The following is a 16,063-nucleotide window of genomic DNA, read 5'->3' on the forward strand; positions in this document are numbered from 1 at the left end:
AGACAGCCACCGAGAGCCAGTTTACCAGGTGAGTTCTGTTGGAACGCCGCTATCCTCCAATCAGTTCGGTCCACTGCTGACAGGACTCTGGTAGCCCAGACCTGTTTGATGCCAGGAGACCGGTAGCCCAGACCCGTTTGATGCCAGGAGACCTGTAGCCCAGACCCGTTTGATGCCAGGAGACCGGTAGCCCAGACCCGTTTGATGCCAGGAGACCTGTAGCCCAGACCTGTTTGATGCCAGGAGACCGGTAGCCCAGACCCGTTTGATGCCAGGAGACCTGTAGTCCAGACCCGTTTGATGCCAGGAGACCGGTAGCCCAGACCTGTTTGATGCCAGGAGACCTGTAGCCCAGACCCGTTTGATGCCAGGAGACCGGTAGCCCAGACCCGTTTGTTGCCAGGAGACCGGTAGCCCAGACCTGTTTGATGCCAGGAGACCTGTAGCCCAGACCCGTTTGATGCCAGGAGACCTGTAGCCCAGACCCGTTTGATGCCAGGAGACCTGTAGCCCAGACCCGTTTGATGCCAGGAGACCGGTAGCCCAGACCCGTTTGATGCCAGGAGACCGGTAGCCCAGACCTGTTTGATGCCAGGAGACCTGTAGCCCAGACCCGTTTGATGCCAGGAGACCGGTTTGGTGTTCTGCTCTTTGTTCTCAGAGGCTTGAGAGTTTAGACAGAATAAAACTACTGGCATTGCTATGAACCTTCATGAGTCTCATGTTGTTGCTGGTGTGTGTGTGTGTGTGTGTGTGTGTGTGTGTGTGTGTGTGTGTGTGTGTGTGTGTGTGTGTGTGTGTGTCGTGTGTGTGTGTGTGTGTGTGTGTGTGTGTGTGTGTGTGTGTGTGTGTGTGTGTGTGTGTGTCTGTGTGTGTGTGTGTGTGTGTGTGTGTGTGTGTGTGTGTGTGTGTGTGTGTGTGTGTAGGTTGCCTGGGTGCCCCTGCAGAAGAAAGGAGAGTTGGGGGTGCTGAGTGCTGGTTCAGGAGGGCGGGTGCTGCTGTGGACGGTGGACCCGGACCAGGCCTACTTGGTCCTGACTGCTGCCTACGCTTTAGTCCCCCAGCAGGTTCCTCATGGCAGCTTCAAGGTGAGATTCAGGAAGAGGAAGAACACTGAATCCAAACTGAGCTCTTCATCCTGTTCCTCCCTCCTCTCCCTCCCAGGCAGCAACCTCCGGTTCTAAACAGTGAAGCTAAACCTGAAGGTCCTTAAACTGTCATTCTCTCTGCTGGCCACCAGGGGGCGACTCCTCTCTGGTTGTATAGAAGTCTATGAGAAAATGGTCCTACTTTTCTCTTGATGTATTATCTCAGTAAACATTGTAAACATGAGTTTATGGTCTCAATCTCTAGTTTCAAGTCTTCTTCAATCCAGCATGACGTTCATTTAGTACATTATGGTCCATTTAGAGTCCACCAGACCAGAAAGCAGGGGATGCTTTAGGGGGCGGGGCTTACCTGCTGATTGACAGGTCGCTATCAATGCAGTCAGACTAGACTTGCAGTCAGATACTAGATCTTATTCTAATAAGATGACACTTAGCTGTAAAGTTGAATTATGAAGCTAACTTTGTTAGCAGCTTCACACCAGAACCCACATGGATCCAGATCCAACCGTCGCTCCTCCACAGTCCAAATATGGTCACTTCCTTCACCGTTTCCAGAAATCCAAGATGGCGACGGTCAAAAAGCTGAACTCAAGGTTTCAAAACTGTAGTCCACAAGCAAACGGTGACGTCACCATGACGACGTCCACTTCTTTAGTCTGTGCTCCCTCCCTCTCTCTAAAAGGCAAAGGATTAAACTAAATAATAATAAGTGATTTATTCATATCTATAAATCTGCAGGGAGCATTCAGGATCCGTCACTTAGCAGAAACACCAGTCTGCGGTGCGACACGCGGTCAGAAACAACACCGGACAGATTGGTTCCTAGTTACAGTCCGGTGAGGTACTTACAGTGCATTTTGGATCCTCCATACTTAATTGCGACAGAATCACGTCATGCTTGATGTTTTCCTGCCAGCTGTATCGAAAGCTCACACAAGTCCTGAGAAAATAACCAAACATTTTCTATCATTTTCTAATGGCGTCTGGTGTGCTGCAGGGTGATGACCATGGAGTTTTGTGTTGCCCATAGGCCCGAGGCAGCAGCTCTGTGGGGGTCACCTCCCTGGCTGTGTCTCCCTGGGACTCCGACACCTTCTTGGTGGGCTCTGAGGGCGGCCTGCTGCTCAGATGCTCCTTCTCCTCCCAGACGCTGGCTGCAGCGCCCTCCGAAGGCCAGAATGTGCAACTGAGAGCCCCAGTGGTCTTCCTGTTTCGGCAATGCAGCGGCCCCGTCCACTCCATACACTGCTCCCCTTTCCACAGGTCTCTCTCTCTCTCTCTCTCTCTCACACACACACACACACACACACACACACACACACACACACACACACACACACACACACACACACACACACACACACACACACACACACAATCAGCAGCTTCTTACAGGTGCTTCGTGTTGTCGTCTGCAGGAACCTGTTTGTGAGTGCCGGGACCGAGGGTCTGGTCCACCTCCACTCTCTGCTGCAGGCCGAGCCTCTGCTCTCCCTCAGGGTTTCAGACTCCTACGTGTTTCAGGTGCAGTGGTCTCCAACCAGACCGCTGGTGTTTGCAGCAGCTACTGGACAAGGTACAGCACGAAAACGGTGTGAGTCTGTGGGTTTGAAGCTGGGTTAGAGGTCAGACTGGTTCTTTGTGATAAAATAGATTGGAGCCATGAACCAGCCTCACACACACTCTGAACTAGTGGTGTAACAACCAGCCAAAGTATCTGGATTCTAAAACGATACCAAGGCCAAAATCTAAAATGTCAGGAAAAGTGATGGATAATGACAGAACATGGAAAGTTATTTTCTGTGATTTAAAAATTAAATTGTATTCATTTAAAAATGTCCATGTATTCAGTACTCTGATGTCTCTATACTTGAGTTTGTGATTTCTCCGATAGTAAATATCACATTAAACAGTGTTTAGACTTTTCTTGTAGAACAGCACCCCCACCGGTCATCACTAACTGTTCAGGCGGAGAGTGGTACTGCAGCAGGGAGACAGGCGTCCAGAACTAAAATTAAATAATAAATCCAGATGAAATGAGTCATTTTATCAGAACATCTGGTTGCTAATTAGAACCTGTTGTTTTCCTGGTTTTATGAATGGAGTTTTGCTTATCCAGAACCAGTTCAGAGCGATTCCTGTCCTGCTTTAATCTTCTAGCTTCATGTGTTGACTCTGTCCTTCTTGTTAACTATGCTAGCTAAATCCACGACCTGGACTTAATGTTCAAACCGTCCTGTGGTGGATCTGTTCAGTCCTCTAGCAACAGTACTTGAAGGTATCGGACAGATGTGTCCTTAATGAGTGTTTCCCTCTCAGGTGAGGTCCAGATCTTCGACCTGGGCCGCCGATCCCTGAGGCCAGCAGCCACCATCGAGCAGGGAGGTGAAGATCAGGCTGCAACTTGTCTGGCCTTCAACCAGCAGAACCCCCACCTGTTGGCGGTGGGGAGGACGGATGGGACGGTGAGCATCTGGCAGCTGAGCCACGATTTGACGGAGCAGAGCCCCAGAGAGAGCAGCCAGCTGGAGCAGATAGCCAATCAGGAGGCAGAATGAGACGGATGGACACTGCTGCATGGGACTCATTCATGTCAAGTGTGAAATAAAACAGTAGACGTTTCCAGTTCCAACCAGTAGCGTTTATTAAAGCACACTGCAGATGTTAAGGTGTCATTAACAACATTATTGTCACTATTAGGTTCTTTAATTCATTGAAAGCACAAGCTAAAACGATCACAGTCAAATGTCGACAGAGCCACTCTGCTATCACGAGAAGCACAAAGAGTTAAAGGTAGAGCGAGATAAATAGATAGCACATGAAGTGGTGATTAGTGAGTATTCCTAGTGCCACAATCATGCAGTTTCAGCTGCGTGTTCGTGTGGAAGTGTGTGGGAAACGCATCCCGATTGGTCCCTGGGGGGCGAGGGATCAGTTGACGAAGAGCGAGCGGGTGAATTCAACGAAGTCGAAGGCTGTCGGCAGCTCGCGGCCCTTGCTGTCCAGATAGGGCTTCATGTGCGAGAGGCAGTAGTCCGCCTGCTCCCTGGTCAGGTTCTGAAAGGGAGAAGGGGACCGTTAGACCTGCGTGAGACTGGGACCTCAGACCCGAGTCCAGAGTGAAACCTGAAGCCATCTGACCTGGTAGAGCTCTTCTTTAGTCACGTAGGGTTTGTTCTCCGTGCTGAGAGCTCGGAAGGCGCTCTCTATCTCCTCGCTGGACTTGACGTTCTCCGTCTCACGGCTGATCATGAACGCCATGTACTCCTGCAGGGACACGTTGCCGTCTCTGCACACACACACACCTCATTGTTAGACAGCAAACAAGTGTGGTGAAGAGTGACCTCCAAACCATATTGTTAGAAACATCCATGTCCTCCCTCTACGGGTTGAAACCAGGCTGCTGATATTGGATCTGGCGTCTGTGCTAACAGCTTCATGAGCAACATCCCTTAGTGACATCACTGACCAACGGTGCAACTACATCACTGACTTACTCAGCCACGGAGCCACTTATACGGCCTCTGGTCCAGACAAAAACAATGGAGTCCAGCTCCACGTTCATACTTTCTTTTTACGTTTTAGAGGCATTTTTGGGACGTCAGACAAAACTCCTACATTAAGTTTCACATTATACGCCATACAACCCATGTCACGTTCATTTCCTGGACATGTGACAGACCTGTTGGGATCCACCGTGTCCAGTATGGCCTCAAACTCAGGATCAGGTTCTCCTTCTTCCACCATGGGCAGGTCGTAGCCGAGCGAGCGAAGACACGACTTGAACTCTTGGTGGTTCAGACGGCCAGACTTCTCCTTGTCGAAATGCCTGCAAATAAACATGTGGAGATGAGGATGAACTTCAGAGCGGACGCAGAAACCGGTCATGACGACGTCAAGTCGAAGCCACTCACTTGAACATCATGCTGAACTCCTTCAGAGCCTCCTCTGTCACTCCAGTGGTGTTCCTGCAAGAGGAAGGAACATGAGCTCACAGCAGCAGCAGCTGGTTTTTACTTTTGAAACATTGTGACCGGAAGTGTTTACATGTCAGACTCGGTGACATTTGGATTTCTGAAGGCATCGTCTGTTTTCCTGCCTCAACTACAGTGCTGTGAATGTGAATGTGTGTGTGCTGCTGGGTACCTGGCCTGGATCTGCTGCTCCAGGTTGTGCTGCATCCTCATTCCCAGCTGGTCCAGCTGGTCCCACTGCTGGGCCAGGCCCACTGTGCTGTGCTCTGTGTATTTGTTGTCCAAGATGAGTGCTTCCTCCATCGCTGCACCCAGGTCTTCAATCTTCTTCAGCTGGCTGCGCATGGCCCGGATCTCCTGGTGCTTCCGCTACAATACACCATCAACATGTCATCAACATGTCATCCACACCTCAGCTAACGGCTCACGCTCTGAGTGACACCGAGTGATATTTACCTTGGTGGCCTCCAGCTGGGACTCCAGGGTTCCAGATTCCTCCACCATGCACGACCTGATGCCAACACAGACGGATGTTAGAAAGGAAGCAGCACGGTCTGAACCACACTGCTCTCCCTCTGACACACGGTTGGTATGACCCGGTGCTCCCAGAGGAAACTACAACTGTCTTTAAGCCAGTGGAGCTGCGTTCATGCCCAAACATCTAGTGGTGACCCAAACCATGCGAGTCCTACTGCACTCAGGACTGGAAACTGCAGCACACTTCTGTTGGTGCACCCTGAAACCTGGTTGTGGTCCACCATGAGGTTTTGATCCACAGCAGTAGTGAGTATCCCTATGGAACATCTTCCAACGATGCCAGCCCATAATGTGTAATACCACTAAAGCTTACACGGTGTGTTTATGAACACTGGAAGCCAATTCTTTGCAGTTTCCATCCCTGAAGTACACAACGTAACCAAGGTGACAACTAGCCAGTCTCTGGTTGGTGTGGTGCGTTTGAGGGTCTCTGTTAGTACAGCAGGAAGGTAGAGGAGGTCACACAGCCCTGAAGGCACCGCGTGGGTCAGACAAAGCAACAGGAAACAGCAAGGCTGCAAAGAGGTTGACCTTCCACAGAGGTCATCAGAGACTTGGTACTGATAGACACAGATAACCCGTCGATACGCTATGCTAGTCAGAGAGAGGACGGAGGAGCAGGGATTAAACGTCAGACAAGAAGCAGGAAATAATACATGTACATGGAGGAGGTTTAAGACTGAGCCCCGAAGCCACTTCTGCCATCAAAGATTTACTTTCCACACTCAGCACTCATGACACAAACAAATAAGAGAAAAGTGATATTAACCCGTCCAGAAGATAAGTTCTGATCAGGAGCCGGCGAGGAAGCATCGAGGAGGAGAGAAACAAAAACACGTTAGCATGTGACAGACAACAGTGGAAACACAGCAAGCTGCTAGAAAGCATCATTTATATATAATATATGTATATATTTAACAGTCACATCTCCTACAACTCCTTAGCTGCTGGATCCAAAGAAAACTCCCATGATTCTCATGACCTAATCCAGTAGGAGTGATCATCTCGGTCGGCCTGCCATGCTTCCATGATGAACTCAATGAGTTTTACTGAGACGACTTCTCATGCCTGGACCCTGCAGCCAAACCACAGACTGGATTTACCAGACTGCAGAGGCTCCATCTGTAGACCCGTGGTGGTCCCAGACCAGCTCCAAGACCGTGGTTTTTTTTAAATGTATTTTTATAAAATCGGCAAATAATATAAAATGTTCAGTGAATGTGACCTCTGATCTATACAAGCAGTGAGTTTGTCTATACATTTTTTATTTTAACCTAGCCTCTCTAGCTTCAGCTTCAAAAGCGCCTCAAGTTACTTTAAAAACATTTAGGGTGAACATTCCTGTATTTTGCAGGTTATATATTGCAGAAATAAAAATACATAAAATATATATAATAAATAAAAATGTTGCAATGTGAGTTTTGTTCCCATATGGTGCAGCCCTACTGAGTGCTGCTGTGATTGGCTGGGGGTCCAGCAGTGTGAAGGCATCGTCATGCTGAATGCTGACTGTGAATGTGTGGAGCAGCACGTCTCTACCTGGTCTCCTGCAGCCATTGGTGGAAAGCATTTGCGTGCTGTGCAAACTCTTGACGCAGCTTGTCGTTCTCCTCCTGCCTCCTCTGCTCCTTCTGCAGCTCCAGCTCTCGCTCCTACGCTCACATTTACAGGAGGGAAGAGAACGCAGAAACCAGGAAGTTAACGCCTCTGGAAATATAAATAGCACAAATAAAGGTGGAGGAGAAACTGAAAGGAATATGAGCAGGTTCTCTCCATCTGTGGAAGCATGTGTAATCTTTAATGTGGAGACCTTGATGATCTTCTGCAGGTTCCCCCAGGTCTCCTCCAGGGCCTCCATGGTGAACCAGGTGTAGGGGTTGGACACCACCTGGTAGCTCTTGATCTGCTGGTCCAGCTCGGCCAGCTGGTTGAAGTCGGTCTGAGCTGAGCTCAGTGAGGAGCGGAAGGCCTCGTGGGCTTCACGCAGCGCCCGGATCTCCTCCAGAGAGTTGCACCGGACCGGGTCCGTCAGATCCTCCTCTGCATTCTCAAACCAGCTGTTGAAGGCCGACGCCTTCTTGGCAAACGTCAGGAACAAGTCCTCAACCTGTGGAAACGCCATGATGCTTAAACCAAGTTGTGTTGACGCGATACCAAAACTGTGACTTTGATGCCACATCCTGCCTAAATATCTGGGTTATCATTGCCCCGCTGGCACACACCAACTTTCCTTAGCAACGCCACTTTCAGTGTATCAGGCGCTGTTTAACGGCTGGATGTCACGTTACTTTCTTGTATCGCTAGTAACACTAATATGAGCTTAGTTGTGCTTTGTCTAGAAAAATCTCGTCTGGCCTCCTGACCTTTCTGAAGTGCTCTTGAGCTTCCAGCAGCTTCTTCTTGCGAGCGGCTGAGTTGTACAGCAGCTGGTTCCAGCGCTTTATCAAGGCAGCGTGCCGAGCTTCGATGGCTTTTGATTGGACGTGCTTGGCGGCCAGCAGCTGGTCCTTCAGAGCTGTGATGTTGGTGATGCCCTCCTGCTGGAAGGCCTGGAGACCAGCATCAAACGTCTCCTGCAGACAGAAGCGGTGGCGTGAATGGAAAGAGGTGTGGAGGAACATGTAGAATGCCGTTTGGATGGATGGAGTACCTGCTTGGTGAGCAGAGTTTGGACCGAGGACAGGTCTCTGCCATAGTCATCCGTCTTCAGGCTGTTCTCTTTCTCACCTGAACACAAACATCACAGTCGGACATGATGGACATCAAACCAGACCTTTAGGTCAGGCTACCCACACAATTAGTTAGGTTGAGACCACTAAACTACATAGTTAGGTTGAGACCACTAAACTACATAGTTAGGTTGAGACCACTAAACCACTTGGTTCTCGTGGATCACTACCATCAGTGTCCGGGTTAAAGTCCTGTGTTTTCTGACCCGACCACCAGACCTCCCTACGTGGAGTTCTAGGACTCTTTGAAACTAATTTGTGATAGGTCAAGCGAAAGGTAACACAGAATGTAGTTTAGTTGTGAGGGAGGGTCATGTTTAGGAGACCAGGTGGATGCTATTTACTGTATACCATTAAATTAGCTTCTTCCAGCACAAAACAATCTAAATCCACAAAGTGACAGTTTGCTAGTGGCCGTTTTCAATTAACTTTTTTTTACTGCTGGACGAGACTCATCCCAATGTTCTGCGATTCATGTGACCACTGAAGACCACAAGGACCTTTCCTTTTTAAGAAGGAAGACTCCATCAAGTCTTACCGATCCAGGACTCCACCACATCGGCCTTCCAGTTGAACTGCAGGAAGGCAGAGTTTTCATCCAGCTTGGCCTTCCTCTGAGCTGCTGCCCTCTCCAGGTCAGACACTTTGGCTCGCAGAGCCGAAATCTTGGCACTGATGTTGTCTATGTGATGGTTGTTCTGTTGGAAACACACAACATATGTAAAAAAAAAAAAAAAAAAAAACATCCATCTGAACATCCAGCTACATTGACTTCAATACGAATGTCCCTTCTACTCCTTTGTATTTCTATGGTATTTCCTCTTGATGCTTCAGTCAGTACCTTCTTGATGAGCTCCTCCCCGTTGGTGCACACATCGTTGACTCTGTCCCTGTGAACAGTGAAGTCAGTCTCAAATGCTTCATGCTTCTTCAGCAGGCCCTGTGAAAAAGAAAGGTTTCATTGGCATTGAGTCAACTCATCATTTAATACAGTTAAAAAACACATTTAATGTTAAATAACAAAAGAGGAAAGCACCTGCACAGCAGCCAGTGTATCTCCATAGTCCTCGCTGCCCACAAGATTCAACTTCTCATTAATCCAGGCTTCTTCCTCTTCCACGTTCGCCACAAACTGCTGGTACTCCAGCGACTCCTCCAGCCTCTGTCCCCTTGGAGCCAAAACACACATTACACACCGTTTCTATCTGCATGGACGCGGTGGGTCCTCCAGAACAGGGACAGCAGACTTACCTTGCTCCAGATAAGTCTTTGAGTTCCTTCCAGTGGTCTACAAACTGAGCCAGCCTCTGCTGGATCTCCTCCTGACCGATGGTGTTGTCATCAGACAGCTTCTTCCCAGTGTCCAGCACCGACTGGGAACACACACAAAGATATATTCAACACACACACACCCACACACACCGGTGTTTGGGTTCAACCGGTGACCGTGTTACCTGGTGACCGTGTTACCTGGTGACTCTCAGCTCCTGGAACACCAACAGAACATGTAGGAGTCCTCGTAGAAGCCTTCAGTTAGCTTAAATAGTAGTTCTAGTTCTAGTTTAAATCCATATGTGTTTATCATCTACACCAACCGTTTACTGAAGTTACTACCAGCTGAAAGTCACCAGGTAACACGGTCACTGGTTCCACTGGAACACCATCCTGGTCTGAATGCTGGAGAACTTGAGTCTGTCTGAATATGGATGGTGAGGTACGAACACGTAACAAGCAGACCGTTGATGAAGGATGAAGAGGTGGGAAGTACAAATATACTATATTCTACTCCTCACATTTTGAAAACAGGCTTGGTACTTCAGAAATATTACTATTTTATTATTAATATGACGTGAGATTCAGGTTGCCTTAGTCGAAATGTCCGTCATAGGGATACTTTGAGCACATTTTTGTCCTTCAAAGTGATACTTTTGACTAAATAGCAGAATCTCACCACGTGGATGAGCCTCTTACCTGAATGGCCGGCTCGTGTGCTCCCAGCTCCGCCTCCAGCCTCTTATGTTTCTTCCTCAGATTCTGTACTCCCGTTAAATCACGTCCATAGTCCTCCGAACTCACAAGCAACTTCTTTTCCCTGTGTGGTGATGAGATGCGTGCACGTTTTATTTTGGTCGGCATACAGACTTCCTGTGTTTAGAAGTGTCATCTTTCCGTTTCCTCTGCCTGCTAGCTGTTAGCAAACCAGCAGGCTAACTGTGCTTATGCAGTCACATTCATCAAAGACGCATCATTTTATCTGCCTAGACATCAGAGGCATGGATCCCTGATAACATGCTCCCAGCGGGAGTCTCTTACTTGATCCAAGACTCTTCATCATCCAGGTCCCTGAAGAACTGATGCAGGCGGTGGGACTCGTTGAGTTTGGCGCGGCGGCCAGCAGCCATGCTCTTGATCTTAGCGAAGCGGCCGTTGACAGCGTCGCGCTTGTCCTTCACCTGCGAGGTGTCGAAGGCGTTGCTGGACATCAGGCTGTCAGCCTGGCCGTTCAGATCCTTCAGACGATCCTGCAGGGGGGAGGGAGGTGGGCTTGTAACTCTGGATCTATGTAATGAGGTCTTTTGGGTTGTGAGACTGAAGCACATTTGTAATAATGAGCTACACACCTCGTGGGCAGAAATATCAGCCTCCAGCAGCTGGTGTTTCTTCAGCAGGTTGTTGACCGAGGCCAGATCTTTGCCATAATCCTCAGAGGCAAGGAGAGCTTCCACCTGAGAAACAAACGTGCATCAGACCGTCATCTCCTGTACATTGGTGTGTCAAAGAGATTTTACACGCGCAGATTCTCACCTCAGACAGCCAGAAGTCAAAGTCCTTGATGCCGGTGTTGAAATTCTGCTGCTTGTTGGCTTCTTTGAGTTTCTGGCTCTTTTCTGCAGATTTGTTGACGAGGAACTGCCACTGTTCATCCAGAGCGCCGAGGCGTGCCTGAGGAGCACACGGGTCATGTTTCAACCTATCCTCACTTCTTCACTCCACTGCTGCATTCAAGATCACGTTCCCTCACTTCACTTGGAGATTCTAATGAATCTAATGGGGATTTTTCTGACCAGTAACGTTAATCAGCTCCAGCTTAAATGTTCTAGAGATATCAGTACAACGTAGGATTGGGGCCATTTTATATTCATAATAAAATTATACAATTATGGATTATTTAGTTAAGATATTTAGTGAAAAATCTTAAAGTTTAGATTGAATTCAAATTCCAAAAACTGGATATGCCCTTCCATGAAAATTCACAGGAATTCTATCCTATGATGTCTTGCTCTTTGCCTGTTAATCTAATGTTGTGTTCATGTAGATTTGATGGGAGGGTTTGCTTATTGTACCTTGACTGCGTCCTCGCTGCCGGCACAGGCTCCTCTCTGAATCAGGGTGTTGCCGGTATCGATGACCCCACGGATCCGGTCTGCGTTGGCGTGCAGCTCGGCCTCAAACGCCTGATGTTTCTGATGCTTACTCTGACAGCACACACAGGCAGGGGGGGGGCATGAGAATCACCAGGTGGACAAAAAACATGCCAGAACTCTACTTAAATCGAGATGCACACTTAACAACTAGCACTGCTTCCATACTTACATTCGGACCAAGAGCTGAAATACAGTTTGAGTGACAAACCTTTATGTGAAGCGTTAGGAGGCCGACGCCAAACAACCGTCATGTCGGCTTCATAACGCTTCTAAAGCGGTCATGAATATGGAATATGAGAAGTGACATCACACAGGACAGACGACGTGTCGGACATCAACAGACACACATGACAAACTAGTGAAGAACACAACACGGCAGTGTAGACGACAACATCTGCAACGCAGCTAACTCTGAAAACCTACTGAAGGAAGAGTCGCTTCAAAGTTGCTTCATGTTTGTAATATTTCTACATTTCCATGATCTTCTCAGCTGGCCTACAGGACTCTGAGTCAATACTGGGTGTTTCTCAATGTCAAGGGAGGATCCTTCAACAGCATAATTCCAAGGACGCTATGTCATCGAATCCCACCCAAGGACTCTTCCAAGTCCAGGATGAAGAACTGAGTCCTTCTTTCACAGGAGTTGGAAGGATGCGTGTGTGTGTAATCTCCTCCTTCCTAAAACACACCACAATCCTCTGTGTACGACGCATCTCCTGAATTAATGCAAGTTAATTCTCATTTAGTTATTTCACCACAGCCGACAGCAACATCTGTTTCTGAACATATCTGAGGTGAGAAAAAGCCAATCATGTGACTGAATCTTCACTCATATCAGATCTACGAGGCCTCCATGCAGAGTTTGTGAGAACTTTACGCTGCACACAAACAAACCAGCTGAATGTTCGGCACACCAAGGGAAATAATTAGTTGCACTTTTTGGTCCCACTCAGGAGCCCTGAATCGGCTTGAGTCTGGTTGCCTTGAGTTTTAAACTTTCATAAATCATAATAATTGTACAAATCTGTTGATTTTATTTATTTGAAATAGGTATATATGCAAAATCAATACTACTAGAAACTATAATGTACTGAATTCCCAGGAGGGACCGATCCTACCAAGGCGGGACCCGTCCTACCAAGGCGGGACCGGTCCTACCAAGGAGGGACAGGTCCCACCAAGGAGGGACAGGTCCCACCAAGGAGGGACCCCTGACATTGAGAACCACCCACTGTCTTTTAAAACATCATACACAGAGCCCACAACTGCTATTCCAAAATCTACAATTTGTCCGCGTGCCACCAGCGCCATACTCTCAGCCTGCTGTGCTAGACATCAGGAAGGACTCGTCGTAGTTTCATTTCCAGATCCAGTTTGAAGAGTTTGACTGTGGAGTCAAGACCTGAAGCAAGTTTAAAGAGAACCCCTCAGGGACTGAAAACACAAAGGGAAGCCACACCCGACAACAAGGAGACTTCGATGACAAAACAAACCTTGGATGAAATACAAAAATGGAAAACGAATCAAGCCATGTCTTTTTAAATGAACAAAATGAAAAAGATGAAAAAGAAGCTGGCACTCAACAGTGCTGCAGGGGGACAAACTCAAGATGGACGGAGAGCTTGTTCTACATCACGTCTACACACACACCCACACACACACACATACACACATACACATACAGCAAGGACATGGACACATGGAGGACAACCTGCTTGGTTGTTAGTCAGCTGACAAACTACTCAAACTTACCAGCAGCTTGGACAGCTATAAAAAAAAATAAGACAGTGGGAGAAAATTCAGTCTCACTTCAGACAGGACGCAGGGAGGGAGTTGACACAGTTAAAGAGCATGGTCAATAAAACAAGACAAACAGTTTAGCCTCTTTAAGTTAGCTACTGGCTCACTTCCCTGCCCTAGAATCACTTACCACCCGGAGAAGCAGCATCTCCTGGTTTGATTTGGAGGTTTCTTTAAAAAAAGCTTTTTTGTCACCAAATTCATCCTGAAGGGATCATGCTCTCCTCTCAGACTAGCTGTGTACACTACTATAACCTCCTGTGAGTTGGGCCTGTGCTAGTAGAAGCCAAATGTCTACCTGGATGTTGGTAGGGTCCTTGTAAGACTCATCAGTTGCGGTCTGCAGCTTCTCACTGATCCAAGCCTCAATCTCGTCCACATCCCTGCTGAACTGCTGCAAAGTCTGGGATTCACCCAGCTTGGATCGCTTTTCGATCATCTGGGCCTTCAGCCGGCGCCACCTTTAAAACATGTTGACTCGGTCATTGACAGACAGGCAGGCCATCCAATTTTTTTTATCCATTCTCTCGTTTTTGATTGAGTTGAAGTGTTTGTGAAGAGAACGTCACTCTTTTCCTCTCAGTTACCTGTCCAGGACTTCATTGCGGCGGTTGAAGATCTCAGGTTTGGCGTAATGGTCAGCTCCAACCAGCTGGTCAGCAAAGGACTGCAGAGCAGCGATCTTCTCCTCCTGTACAGCAACATTAAATCATTAACAAAACACCACTCCTGATCAATTTGAAAAGCTTTCCCCGAGGACAAAACATCTCACTAACCTGCACGTTAATGGCCTTGTCAAAGTCCTCATGTTTCTTGATGAGGGCCTCCACGCTGTCCAGGGAGTCACCCTTGTCGTCACTAGCAAGGAAGGCTTCCCGAGCGGCCATCCAGTTCTCCGCCTGCTCACAGTCCCTGTTGAAGAGCTGCAGCAGGACAACAGTCAGTCAGCGGAGGAACCAAGACAGTGTCATGTCATGGCTCAACTCTCCAACCATACCTGGAGCTCGAGGCACTGGTCCAACATCATGCGGCGTTGCACCCAGGCCTTCTCCAGATCAGCACGCTCCCGGTCTAGAGCTTCCAGTTTCTGCTGGATCTCAGGACTAGCATAGTGGCCTCGCACCAGCAGCTGCTGACCGAACTGCTCAAAGGCCTGGAAGGTTCCGGCACGAGCGTCGATCTCTGTGCGGTGCTCCTGGAACAGGGACAGTAAGATGTTGCTGTGTAAAATGGCCAAGGACCTGCACAGACATCTGCAGTGTTGTACAGGTCAGAAGGAAGAAGGTGGATACCTGGTGTCTTTCTAGAAGGGCCTCGGCTCCGGTCACGTCTTTGGCAAGCTCCTCTGAGGACACCAGCCCTCGTATGCCGTTAATCCAGGACATCAGATCTCTGTGCACAGATGAAGAGTTAGCGCTAAAAAAGTACCGCCCACATTAAAGGCATCTCCCACCAAACGCGCTGCTCTCTCCTCACCTGAAGTCAGACAGGAAGCGCTGAAGGTCGTGGGAGTTGCCAAGCTTGTCTTTGCGCTGGTCAGCGCGTCCCACCAGGCTGCTCCAGGCCGTGTTCAGCTCGGTGCATTTCTCCTGGATGTCATCCACGGCCTCAGGGTGGGACTGGATCAGACGCTCCGCTGTCTCCCCGAGAGAGTTCACCTGGGTGGGGGGGTAGGAACAGTGAGCATGAGCCTCAAGGGAAGGACTACGTTTTCAGCCACAATGTCGTACAGATGAAAGACAAGCGGACCTTATCGCCCAGGGCAGCCAGGTCTCTCTCAAAGCCTTCATGTTTCCGCTGCAGAGCTTGGACGCTGGCCAAGTCGTGACCGTAGTTGTCAGTGTTGAGGGCCTGGTTCTTCTCCTCGATCCACTCTTTAGTTTCATCAGCATCCCTGAGGAAGGAAGGCAGCAAAGGCTTTAAGAAGGTACATCTACTTCTCTGGTTTAGACTCCATCAGCTTATTCTACCCCGGCAGCTGTGTCGGCTCAGATCAGGGCCGTAACGTTTTATATGGTGTAGTGTATCAGAGAAGAGGACAACCGACGGCAACATCCACACAGTCTGGCAGGTTTCACCTGTCACTTTGACCAATAGGAGCGCAGATGGATCTCTTAACAACTGTAAATCAGAGATTGAGGAATGATGTGGATGTGAAATGGAGGAATCATTTTGGTTACTATGGCAACAACAGCCTCTTTAATGTTCCTTGAGGGACGATCTTGACAGAGTGAAGAAAGAAAACAGCTGGGGAGATATACCAGAGGTACTCCATTAACCTGGTGAGCAGTGATGACATCACACACGGGGTGAAAGACGAGCAGCCGTGATTGGTCGGGGACCAACATACCGACACACATCTCATCTAGTCTGAACCAGACCCGTAGAGTACAGTTTATTATTCCTATAAGCACCACGATGCTGGTCACTCGTCGCTGGTTTGATAGAAATTGGGTTTATTATTAATATGTTACTTCTCAAAAAGAAGA

At 48.5% G+C, this 16,063-nt stretch overlaps 2 protein-coding genes across 11 annotated transcripts in view; one reads left to right on the plus strand and one right to left on the minus strand.

The window, feature by feature from the left end:
- dync2i2 (dynein 2 intermediate chain 2) overlaps nt 1-3,706 on the plus strand; it is an 8,439-nt gene extending 4,733 nt beyond the window's left edge. Inside the window, exons 5-9 of the mRNA XM_084035990.1 lie at nt 1-28; nt 927-1,088; nt 2,140-2,372; nt 2,528-2,685; nt 3,429-3,706. The exon at nt 1-28 is cut by the window's left edge and continues 82 nt beyond it. Of these exons, the coding sequence (XP_083892116.1) occupies nt 1-28; nt 927-1,088; nt 2,140-2,372; nt 2,528-2,685; nt 3,429-3,667 (820 nt within the window). The 3' untranslated portion in view covers nt 3,668-3,706. The remainder of the gene's footprint in view (nt 29-926; nt 1,089-2,139; nt 2,373-2,527; nt 2,686-3,428) is intronic.
- Nucleotides 3,707-3,728: 22 nt separating this feature from the next.
- The window catches only part of sptan1 (spectrin alpha, non-erythrocytic 1), a 35,819-nt gene continuing 23,484 nt past the window's right edge, over nt 3,729-16,063 (minus strand). For 3 of the 10 annotated variants that reach the window (XM_084035949.1, XM_084035946.1, XM_084035950.1), the window contains 29 exons: nt 15,324-15,468; nt 15,051-15,232; nt 14,867-14,966; nt 14,572-14,769; nt 14,351-14,497; nt 14,162-14,265; nt 13,873-14,035; nt 13,527-13,541; nt 11,694-11,825; nt 11,155-11,292; nt 10,971-11,075; nt 10,663-10,871; nt 10,321-10,441; nt 9,601-9,722; nt 9,386-9,518; nt 9,191-9,289; nt 8,888-9,047; nt 8,271-8,347; nt 7,984-8,193; nt 7,431-7,727; nt 7,160-7,272; nt 6,390-6,407; nt 6,152-6,214; nt 5,540-5,594; nt 5,256-5,452; nt 5,024-5,077; nt 4,792-4,938; nt 4,251-4,398; nt 3,729-4,166 (listed from right to left, as the gene is read on the minus strand). In XM_084035949.1, the coding sequence (XP_083892075.1) occupies nt 4,041-4,166; nt 4,251-4,398; nt 4,792-4,938; nt 5,024-5,077; nt 5,256-5,452; nt 5,540-5,594; nt 6,152-6,214; nt 6,390-6,407; nt 7,160-7,272; nt 7,431-7,727; nt 7,984-8,193; nt 8,271-8,347; nt 8,888-9,047; nt 9,191-9,289; nt 9,386-9,518; nt 9,601-9,722; nt 10,321-10,441; nt 10,663-10,871; nt 10,971-11,075; nt 11,155-11,292; nt 11,694-11,825; nt 13,527-13,541; nt 13,873-14,035; nt 14,162-14,265; nt 14,351-14,497; nt 14,572-14,769; nt 14,867-14,966; nt 15,051-15,232; nt 15,324-15,468 (3,778 nt within the window). In that variant the 3' untranslated portion in view covers nt 3,729-4,040. The remainder of the gene's footprint in view (nt 4,167-4,250; nt 4,399-4,791; nt 4,939-5,023; nt 5,078-5,255; nt 5,453-5,539; nt 5,595-6,151; nt 6,215-6,389; nt 6,408-7,159; nt 7,273-7,430; nt 7,728-7,983; nt 8,194-8,270; nt 8,348-8,887; nt 9,048-9,190; nt 9,290-9,385; nt 9,519-9,600; nt 9,723-10,320; nt 10,442-10,662; nt 10,872-10,970; nt 11,076-11,154; nt 11,293-11,693; nt 11,826-13,526; nt 13,542-13,872; nt 14,036-14,161; nt 14,266-14,350; nt 14,498-14,571; nt 14,770-14,866; nt 14,967-15,050; nt 15,233-15,323; nt 15,469-16,063) is intronic. The other 7 variants (XM_084035954.1, XM_084035951.1, XM_084035947.1 and 4 more) reach the window with 4 other exon arrangements.

The sequence above is a fragment of the Eutrigla gurnardus genome (assembly GCF_963514095.1).
Source record: "Eutrigla gurnardus genome assembly, chromosome: 19".
Lineage (NCBI taxonomy): Eukaryota > Metazoa > Chordata > Actinopteri > Perciformes > Triglidae > Eutrigla > Eutrigla gurnardus.